The 11,354-nt window shown below is 38.4% G+C and overlaps 1 protein-coding gene across 9 annotated transcripts; it reads right to left on the bottom strand.

Moving 5' to 3' along the window:
* Positions 1-540: 540 nt before the first annotated feature.
* Positions 541-5,218, bottom strand: LOC133803322 (probable serine/threonine-protein kinase PBL19). 9 transcript variants are annotated; one of them, XR_009877905.1, is made up of 7 exons: positions 4,880-5,218; positions 4,001-4,423; positions 3,390-3,650; positions 2,618-2,740; positions 1,734-2,422; positions 1,479-1,604; positions 541-821 (listed from the first exon to the last, which is right to left on the bottom strand). XR_009877905.1 is itself a non-coding variant. In XM_062241317.1 (5 exons), exons 2-5 carry the CDS (start codon positions 4,352-4,354, stop codon positions 1,880-1,882), a joined length of 1,281 nt encoding a protein of 426 aa, XP_062097301.1. In that variant the 5' UTR covers positions 4,355-4,423; positions 4,880-5,218; the 3' UTR covers positions 1,301-1,879. The 9 variants fall into 9 exon arrangements, 3 of the variants coding, with proteins under 3 accessions (XP_062097301.1, XP_062097303.1, XP_062097302.1); XR_009877901.1 differs by having other exon boundaries at positions 541-824; positions 1,479-2,422; XR_009877900.1 differs by having other exon boundaries at positions 1,479-2,422.
* Positions 5,219-11,354: the final 6,136 nt, after the last annotated feature.

Raw genomic sequence — 11,354 nt, 5'->3', positions numbered from 1 at the left:
GTCAATGGTTTTACTTATTTTATATTTTTAGCTATAAGCAAACATGACCATAAATACTAGTAAGACAATTTGAGTGAAGTTTGGTGCACCATTTTATTTGGTGGGCTTTAATAGAGAGTGATTGAGATTAAGGAAATCTCAAACTAAGTGTTTTATATTTTATTTTTGAAACTTGATTTCAACTTCATAGATTAGAATATCAAAATACAATAGAGTTCCATTGTTTAGAATTACAAAAGATCCCAGGGGGATAGTCTCTAAGGTCCCGTAGGAGTTACAACATTTTGTCCATATTGGGAGATTGTGTGGGTTGAAGAAGTTGCATTGTCTACTAATGTGATTAAGGGAGCAGCCTATGAAGGATTTGGTGGCATTGTTGATAGCCTTGCTGCAATTTGCAATCTCCCAGACAACTGATTTACCTAGGATGGAGCAATTTGCAATCACCTTCAAAAATGGAAAGAAAAAAAAAAAAAAAAAAAAAAAAGCCCACGATCCACTGAAGAGTTTAAGATTACCCTAAAAATAAAAGACCAAAAATAGACACAAACATAAACTTTTCACTAAAAATCATAATAAACACTAGTTTAGTTTCACAAACCCAAACACCCGGTGAGTGCGTTGTGATCTCGGTGAAATTGTATTGGTTTCTTGAAGTCATATTTCTAACAAAACTGCTTAGAAAAACTTATTATAAATCTTATCGAATGTTTGATCTCTTTCAATGAATGGATATTCTTTTCTCAATATAAAAACAGAAAACTTCTTTTCCAATATCCACATGTAGTGCCTCTTGCCACCTTATTCATCAAATAAAGCACCTGCTATTAACAGAAACTCTTTTCACAAGATATTCACATAAAAATTGATACATAAACTAATAATACATAGAATTTTTCATATGACAATACATTTTTCTTGTGACCTTATAAATATATAATCTGGTGCTTTAAATTTAGTAATTTTCATTTTTCTTTGGAGGATCGCAATAACCAATAGATTTTAACTCACATTCAAGTAATTTATTCCAAATTTCCAATCCATCCATTTTCAATATAAGATCCATTAAAGCTTAGCATGCACATTAAATGAATCCAAATGAATAACCACTTGAAATTCTCATGCACAGAAACAATGATATGAAACTCTTATTTATATATATATAGGAACTAATGGTCATTAATTGATAATTTCTTGAAAAAGTAAATGTGAACGTGGCAAATGTGGTTTCTAAAAGGTTTTTCTTTAGTTTAAGCTTATTATTGGAGAACACTAACTTCTACTATTGAAAACAGAAAAGTGCTAAGAAGACTCTTTTCATAAAAGAACATAATTTCAAAATTAATATACATGTTCATATAATATGATCTATAGAACAAACAGTTCAAGAAAATAAACATAATCTCAAATTTAATATACTTGTCCCAAATGCAGTTCAGTACAGCACTTAGTTTCAGAATGAGCTTGTGGTGACATACTTTTTCTTTTGATGGGTGAGATTGGACCTCATTAGTAATGGAAGATTAATGAAACAAGTGAAAGAAAGTGGTCAACAACTTGGCAAAACTTGTGATTCAAAGTCCACAATCTCTCTTTGGTCAAACCTTCATCAGAAGAAGCACCCATAATTAATCAACTCTCCTCACAACTCTATATAGTATATATCACAGAAACGGCTGATATAAATAGAGGACATATTAGTATTTTTCTGATAAGATTACCATTTCACAAACCTGGTGCTTCACCTCCATAGAAAACACCACCAATCAATTTCAGCTCTATCGCATAGCATTTTACCCTCCATCTCCAAAGTTTTAGCCACTTGAGTATAGCTTTTGAATGCATCAAAATGCAATGGCATTGTTGGTTGGCAGTGCCATCAATTCACTTTGGCTCTATGCATGATCATGAACCTTCTTCTACTACCACCATCAACTTGCTCGCCTAGTTTTTCCAAGTGTGACATTCGTCTTTTCCATGACTCTGCCGGGCCTAACTGAATCGGCTTTGGTTCCAAGTCAGTCTTGTTACTGTCAGAGGACTCGAGACTTGAAGAATTCCCATTCTCTGAGATTTGCATAATCAGCTTTAATGTCTCCACCACTTGGCTCATCTTTGGCCGATCTTTTGCGCTCTTCGATAGACAACTATCAGCTAACTTGGCCATTCTTCTGGCTGCACTTGAAGAATATTGGTTTTCAAGTCTAGGATCCATTATCTGTCCAAATTTTTTGCTTTCTGGAGGAAACTGCTTCACCCATTCCAAAAGTTTCTGTTCTGTTCTGGGTCGGTTCCTCTCCACTGACCGCCTGCCAGAAAGAATCTCGTACAGCACCACACCAAAAGTCCACACATCACTCTTAGCTGTGAGATGACCTGTTTCAACGTAATCCGGTGCAGCATATCCATATGTTCCCATGACCTGATCAAACAAAAGTTCCCATTAGTTGTCTTTCAACTAAAAATCATAACTAATCAGAGTGATTTCTTTGCACTTGTGACATAAGCTCGTAATCAAGGCTGCAATAATATCACAAAATTTTGAGGAAGTTATAATGTTTTAAAAATGATGTTTACAACATGCAATATTTTAAGAACAAGTTCAGGTAAGACTTACTGCAGTTGACACATGAGTATGGCCAGCCATTGGCCCTTCCCGAGCCAGTCCAAAATCCGACAGCTTTGCTTTGAAATCCTCATCCAATAACACATTCGAGGCTTTAAAATCTCGAAATATCACCTTCCCCATTACCAAAAAGAAAAAATAGTTAGTGAATAATGAGCATACATTAAGGTGAGATCAGAATTCACTACAATAAACTTTGTATTTTGACCTAAACCTTACGATAATAAACAGCAATTATGTTACCAAATAGCTATACACTTCATCTGCGATCATGAACATTTAAAAATAATGCTAAAAAAAACAAAAATCACTACCAAAAGAGTGCTAATGAAAGTAAATTGAAAAATATGTCGGTTAAATCATCACATCACAAAGAATAAAAGGGGAAGAAACAAAGCCTTGTTTACATTGCTGTTTCTGTTACAAATGAATAATCCCAGGAAAAGGCTTAATAATTTGAGTGTTGATGACACAGCAATACCAAAGGAGTTTTTCTAATGAGATCAGAATATTCACTCAAACCAGAAGGGAGTGATAAGTAGGAAGTAATTTTGTATTGGGGGTTCTCAGGGAGAGGATAGATGAGACAACATCTTAGATCTAAACAATGTCTGCAATATTTTCAGAAAATGACCTTAAATGCCAAAATGTTATTTAATAGTGATACTAACATTACATTTTAGACCCTCCCACCTCCCAAATGAGCTGCATTCAGACTTTGACAGACTTAACACTAACAGAAACTAATGTGATAGAGCAAAACCTGAACTTCCAATCCTTCATGTAAGTAAGCCAATCCTTGAGCCGCTCCAAGTACAATGTCTAGTCGTGTTTTCCATGGAAGAGTTGGATAAGCCTTGTTGAAAAGATGATCTTCTAAGCTTCTCTTTTGCATGTATTCATAAACAAGTAGCCTTTGGATCCCTCTTTCCCCATCCACAGCACAGTATCCTATAAGTTTGACAAGATTTGGATGGTCTACAACACCCAGAAATTGAACCTCTGCTAGCCATTGTTTGTGACCCTATATGAAATAGATTTGGAATTATAAGAGAAAAAAAAAGTGCTAAAGAATTGTAACCACCAAAGAGTTTAATGATCAAAATTAGTAGAATATAAAATCAAACTGAACAGATCATAATCAAGAGAAATAAAACAAAGTATATTTCTGAAGAGAAGTCAAGCATTTCAAATAAAATATTCATGGAGAATACTCAACAAACTATGCCTATAATAAAGTAATATACAATACCAAACATGAACAGATCATAACCAAAAAAAGAAATACTATTGTCCAAAGAAAATATAAAGCATTTGAACTTGAACATTCATGAAGAAAAATATGGAATATATTCTTCAAAACTATTATCATACCTGTGAGCCATCTTTGTTGAGCTTCTTAATGGCAACCACGATTTGGTCACCTTTCCCATCAGCAGGCTTGATTGAACCCTTAAAAACACTGCCAAATCCACCTTCGCCTATCTTAAGAAGCCTGCTGAAATCATGTGTGGCAACTCTGAGCTCAGAGAAGGTGAACACTCTCAAGTTATGTGCCTTTTCTTCGTACAGTTCCGGTATCCCACGTGGCGAATTAGCTGAGCAAGAAGACTTGATAATCCTACTATCAGCTCCTGAATACTCAGATTTGGTCTCCTCTTTCAGCTCTGGAGCTGACCTTTGTAGCTTGCTCTTGGCCTTGTCCTTGAAGTAGTAAAAACAATTCATTTCTGGGATTCAAATGCTATACGTGTATGAGGATCCCTTTACTTCCCATTGAGCCAATCTTCAAATAGGCTGAAATGAAAATTTTCAAAGGGTTTAACAGACAATTAAGTTAACCAAAATGTTAAAAAGACATTAAAAAAATTACAAACCAACCAAAAAAGTCAAAGAGAAAGTAGTTGTTTTAAATGGAGGGCAAAGGGTAAGAGAGAAAAGGTAATAGTAGTTGACCACACAACAAAGAAACCAAAGTACGAAAGCCCAAATGAAGATTTCATTGGCTAAGACAAGAAAGCTAAAAAAAAATGCCTAATAGAGAAGAATAAGAATGAGTTTGAAAAAACCCAGTTGAGAAAAAACAAATGAAACCTGGCCCAGATTGGAAGATGGTTTAAGAATAATAGATAAAGAAAGAAACTTGAAGATCAAGCAAAACCCAGAAAAGAAAACATACCAAGCATGGAAAAACACAGACAAAGAAATCAAACTATAGTCTATAGAGAAGTAAATTTTTTTTTTTAATGTTACCTTTTCGAATTCTCCGATACTGAGTTGTCAGAGTAGTTGAGAAGATGTTTTTGGCAAGAGGCTTTCAAAGGGTCTTTGTCTTTTTGGTGTCTGAAACAAATGAAACAAATGAAGAGTCGTTAGGCAGATACGAGCGTATTAACTCAATAAGGACTAGTCCGTGTGTGTCTCGGTCTCAGATTTTGGCTTTAGAGAAATTCAACAGTTGAATAGAATCGTCCAAATCGATCTACATCTTCGTTGGCTAAAGTTGACAGAGAGAGACATGACTATTCTTCCAGAAGTACGTATCTCTTTCTCTTCTTCCCTCTCATAGACGACATGTAAGTAGTTTAACAAAGACTTGAGTTACAATTTTATCAAAACTCGATGTACATAAAATATATTTATGGGTCCCTTCGGATAGGTTGACTGCCTAAGTTGTCAAATATTGGTTTTATACAAATTTATACCTTAATTTTAAGTAATACTAAATATAATTTTATATTTTTAATATATTTCATAAAAGATCTCGTTTAAACCCAATTCTATTGATGAAATTTTAATGGAAATTCTAAGATACTTTTATCTAGATTATAATCAAATAATATTATGTATGTATATTTAAAAATTTTAAATTTAAATATAAAGTAAATTATGATTAAAATACTTAATATTTTCAAAATATTGAATTTTTATACCTAATCTTTATTTTAGCAGTAAAATAATCAATGTTTTCAAAATGTTACACTTTTATACTCATTTATTTTTACGTTAAATATTCCCAATATTTTTACATTGTTGCACTTTTATACCTATTTTTTTATTTTAAGAAATAATAAAAAGTAAAGAAAAAATATAGATTTTAATTATTTTAAATTATATTCTCTTTCTTATTCTTTCTCAAAATAATTATTTCAAATTAAAAATTAATAAATGTTTTATTGAAATTGTTATCCCCAAATATTTATATTTAATGACGTGGCAATTGGATAGACATGTGTCAGTTGATAACACACTTTTATTAATGTCTTGACTAAGGAAATGAGAAAGGTTGAGATCAGAAATGTGTCATGCTTGACCAGGGATGAAACATGGCCGACCAGAGGTGTGTTTGCCTTAGCCGACCAGTGTGTTCCATGCCTACCCTTTGCCCATGCCGACCAGACTGTCCCCTACCGACCAGAATGTTCCATGCCGGCTAGTGATGTTCTTTGCCCATGTCGATCGGTGGTGTGTTTGGCGTTGTCTTAGCCGACTAGTTATCTCAGAAGTTATCATCTAGCTGACTCTTCGGTAAGGCCTTGGTAACAGCTTCAACTCGAATCATTCACAACTACCGCGGGAATATCTAAAACATCCTGGAATAATAGCTATATTGATGTAATTTGTTTATTATTCATTAATTAAAGTTGTTGAAACAACCAAGGCCCCCGTCAAAGCGGGATATTTCTCATGTACGATCTATGAGCTTATAAATATATGGCTCATGGCATTATTGAGGGGGAGTTGTTTCTGGGAGTATTTTTACTTAAAGTTTAGAGAGAGAAACATTGTATCTTTTCATTTGCACTTGAGAAACTCAGTTGACTTAGGTTCATCTGATCCAAAGTGTAGGCCAAATATATTACAACTCTAAGTGGATTAGGCTATTACCAACGAATTGGAGCTGAACCAGTATAAAATTACTTGTGTCATTTATCTTCTATTCAAGGTTTATCGTAGTTTTTAGCGTCTACTCGCAGTTGGCCAAAATCGTGGTCAACATTTTTTGTGCTTTCATTGAGAGCCTGAATAGAAGAAATACACTACTACCCTACCAATATGGCTCCCAAGAACACCAGTATGGCCTCCAAAAAGCCAAGTATGTCAAAAGAGCCTGCTAGAGCAGAATGTCCTGGACCTTAGAACCTAGAGACTGAGCCCAGGGTCTTTCTCTAGGAGACCACTCCAGAAGTTGAACAACTCCAGGAAGCAATAGGGGCTTTCCAAGAGGAGATGATGCAATTCAATGCTCGGCAGGAGTCTTTCGTCGAGGAAATGGCCAGGCAGAAGGCTGCATTCGAGCAGCAAAAACAAGAGATGGATGCTAGGAGTGAAGAGATTAGGCGACGATAGGAGGAGGCCGACCGACGACATCATGAGGTTGCACTTGCTCTAGAAGCGGCCACCCAGTTGACCCAGGCCAATGCCCAGGCTGCGGCACGAGGAGCAGCCACCCAGGGAGCAAGGAATAATAATGCAGGCTGAAGGACCACTGGCAGAGGCAATTCTCGAGGATCGGACAGAGATAGGAGTAATCCCCCTGGTCGAGAGGATGATGGAGTCTGCTCCGAAACTACCTCGACACAAAGGGAGAACTCTATAACTCCCTTCAGGAGCCACCGATCATAAACTTCTAGATCAGGAAGTCACCGATCGGGCAGTAAGAAGACTCCACCCAGGCAGGATCAGACCAAGACTCCTCGAGATAAAAAAGACTTCGCAGTTTAAAGATGGACATGGTTGTGATGAGGCAGATAGTCATCACACTGATCAGTCAAAGGACAAAGAAGGCAACAGCCCACAAGGAGGAAAAGACTGCCCGGGACGTACCGAAAAGCCTCCGCTACATCCCGGCCAGCAGCGTAGTGGGAGAGAGCAAGTCTTGCGCAGTAAGCCTTCTGAAAAATCTAAGAGCACAGTGTTTGATCGATTAGGAGGACGCACTTCCCGGAAGGATCTAAGGGATGTTATCAGTGACAAGAGAAGGACCGTCCCGGTCGAAGGGCGAGATATGAACCGCCATGCCAGTCAAGTAGAAATACTTGACGACAGTGCACCAGATAGAAATGCCTGACCAGACTGTCAAGACCTTTAGACCCCGACGGTCACCCCAGCCATCCAAGCCCAGCTTGATGCGTTAACGGCTGCAGTTCAAGGTTTGTCAAAACGACATTCCGGAATGGATGCGGTAGACCACAGGAGTGGCAGTCCATTTTGTGCCCGAATCAGAGCAGCCCAGCCACCGGCAAAGTATAAAGCACGCGTGCTGCCAGTATATACAGAAAAGGCATATCCCATAAGACATGTTGGGAAATTTGAGACCAAATGGAGCTGCTCGGGGTAAGTGACGATTTTCGTTGTAGAGTTTTCCCTACTACATTGTCCGATACTGCCCATGAATGGTATTGGAAATTCAAGTCGAATTCCATTACCTCTTGGGAAACTTTCAGGAAGGAATTTTGTAGACAATTTAGTGCTGCTCGGACTCCTCAAGTTTATGCCAACCACTTGGCTGATATCAAACAAGGAAATGATGAATCTATAAAGAATTATATACAGAGATTCATGAGAGAGGCCAACTAAGCAACTACTGTCGGAGACGAGGGGAAGATGGTTGCCATATCCTCTGGGATAACTTATTAGAGCCCTTTGTGGGATAGTATACATCGCAATCCAATTTCAACACTCCAACAATTTCTTGGCCGAGTGGACAAGTATATGAAATTGGATGACGCAATTGAGAAAGAGGAGAAAGGCATAAACAATCCGGGCAGATCAACTGATCCTCCTAAGAATGGAGGAAATGGTCAAAATGGTGGAAAGAAATGTGGGAATAACGGGTCTGGCCGCCATGAAGAGAAGAAGGCTAAGTCGGGTCCGAACGATAAGTCGACCAAGTATGAGCCTTAATTCACTAATTACACCACTCTTTCAGCCAGCCAGGCAGAAATATATCTCGCAAGTCATCAAGAGGTTCCCTACCGGAAACCCCCACCCATCAGGAAGGAGATGAGTAAAAGAGACATGAATAAGTTTTGTCGTTTCCATGGAGACTATGGTCACGACACAAATGAATGCAATCATCTCAAGGACGAGACAGAGTTTCTTCTTCGGTCGGGAAAGTTAAAAAAGTATCGAGCAGAGAAAACCCAAGGAGAAGGAAGCAACAACAATCCTGGGTTCAAGCGAAAGCGGTCTCCACCCTTGCAACTGGAGCCTGTGGACTTCACTTTAGACACTATATGCGGGGGACCACATTTGGCTGGGGATAGTAATAAGGCAAGGGAAAGATATGCCCGGACGCTTCGACATGAGTTGGATGCAACATCAACATCAGAGGTCATGACTGTAGAGGAGTGTCATCCAAAGAATCCACAGTACGAAAGTGAGTCTCTCACTTTTACTGAGGATGATGCTCGACATGTAAGGTATCCTCATAATGACCCGCTCGTCATTATAGTCCAAATTGCAAACATGAAGGTGAAGAGATGCCTGGTTGACACGGGAAGTTCTGTGGATATTATTTACAAGTCGTCTTTCGAAAAGATGAAATTATCCATCAATGACTTGAATCCATGCTCTCAAGTTATTTACGGATTTACTGGTCATAACAGGAGATGCTCCTAGGCATGAGACAGTCATGACATAGTTTTTGATATTAGATTGTTCGTCGGCTTACAATGTGGTGATTGGTTGACCACTACTGACGGCATTACACGCGGCAATGTGCATATGGCACCTTTCCATGAAATTCTCGACCAGTGCAGGACTAGGTTGTGTCAGAGGAGACCAAAGAGAAGCTAGAGAATGTTATAATGCTTCGGTAGTTAAGGCACGGAAGGGAGCCAAGGAGAATAATAGGATTGTGTGTGTAGATAGAGAAGAAGTAGTAGATGAGATGGATATCAACCAACATATCATTGTGAATTTAGCCGACCAGGAGAAAGTTGTAAAAGTTACCAACCAAGAAAGTACTCTTGGTTTCAATGAGCAATAGGCCCTATCCGGTGATGAAGTCACCAAATAGGGTGTTGCCCAAAGCGAGGGAATGGACATTGATCCTCTCTTTGGGGATTTGGAGAGTGAAGTAGGACCAATGGAGGACTTAGAGGAGGTCCCAATAGGTGAAAAGGAACCGACCAGAGTGGTCAAAGTTAGGAAGAAGTTAAAGTTGGAGGTGAGAGCAGAGCTAGTAGAATTTTTGCGAAGAAATCAAGATGTCTTCGCCTGGTCTCATAAGGATATGGTGGGTATCTCACCAACTATGATCAGCCACATGCTCAACGTGGATGAAAACTACCCAGTAGTGCAACAGAAGAAAAGGTTGCTTGACAAGGAACGAGCGAAGGCTCTGAAAGAAAAAGTCGAGAGACTGGAGGAAAATGGGTTCATAAGGGAGGCTTATTACCCGCCTGGGTTTCTAACCCAGTATTAGTACCCAAGTCCAATGGGAAGTGGAGGACCTACGTGGACTTCATCGATTTAAATAAAGCATGTCCCAAGGACTATTTTCCCTTGCCGAGGATAGACCAGTTGGTTGACGCAACTTCTGGTCATGAAACTTTGTCCTTTATGGACGCTTACTCGGGGTATAATCAGATAAGTATAAACCCTCCCGAGGAGGAGCATACCAGCTTCCAAACAGATTTAGGATTGTATTGTTATAAGGTTATGCCATTCGGCTTGAAGAATGCAAGGGCCACCTACCAGCTTTTGGTGAATGGCATGTTTTTTTTTTTTGATGAATCAACAAGTATATCATTACTCCAAAACAACTTTTACAACCTATTAGCAACCTCCAAACAGGAGGATCTGATCAACTATACAGTAAATTTCTTTAAAAAGTATTAAACCAATCTATGTCTCTTTTAGTTACATTCCTAGGCCACATGCACATGATTCTATATTTAACTGCATCCTTAGTTTTGAGCACAGCTGCATCAGTACTTTCCAAAGTTGACAGCCACAATTTACAATTTCTGTTGTGCCAAATCTGGTATACAAGAGCTGCAATGACTGCCGAAAACAAATTCTTCTTAAACTTGCTAATCTTAGCCTTTCCTATCCACTGAATTATTCTTGATAATGATGCTGTTCTCATACTCCAGTTTAGCCATTGCTTAATTTTCTCCAGGCAGTCAGTTGAGTATGGACACTCAAAAAACAAATGGTCTACTGATTCTATGTTTCTACTACAGAGCAAACAATCAGCATTATCTATGACCTGAAACCTGAGTAATCTATCCCTGGTCTTGAGTCTTTTTAGTACAGCTAGCCACATCATGAAGCTATGCTTGGGAATGTTAAGTCTACACCAAACCACTTTGCTCCAAAAAACTCTGTCAGTTATAGGACACAACAGCCTATACCCCTGTGAAGTCGTGTGCTTATCAAGGGTAAACAGAGAGATATCAACTAAGCTCTTCATCTTGTCCTTAATTTCCACAAGTTTCCTCTAGTACCAGCTCCCTTGTACCGTAGCCTTGTAATTCCACCAATCTTCCTGTTTTATATACACATGGTGAACCCATTTAACCCACAAGTTATCCTCCTTATTAGCAATGGCCCAAACATACTTGCTCATAGCCGCAATATTCCAGTCAGAGATACTTTTAAAACCAAGTCCACCAGAAATTTTAGATTGGCACAAAACTGTCCAAGCAACTGCAGCAGCTCCATTCAGACAGTGATGCCCATTCCATAAGAAGCCTCGGCATATTGATTCTATTTC

The sequence above is a fragment of the Humulus lupulus genome, chromosome X (assembly GCF_963169125.1).
Source record: "Humulus lupulus chromosome X, drHumLupu1.1, whole genome shotgun sequence".
Taxonomy (NCBI): domain Eukaryota; kingdom Viridiplantae; phylum Streptophyta; class Magnoliopsida; order Rosales; family Cannabaceae; genus Humulus; species Humulus lupulus.
The sequence above is the reverse complement of the archived record's forward strand: the minus strand, read 5'-3'. Positions and strand labels throughout refer to the sequence as shown.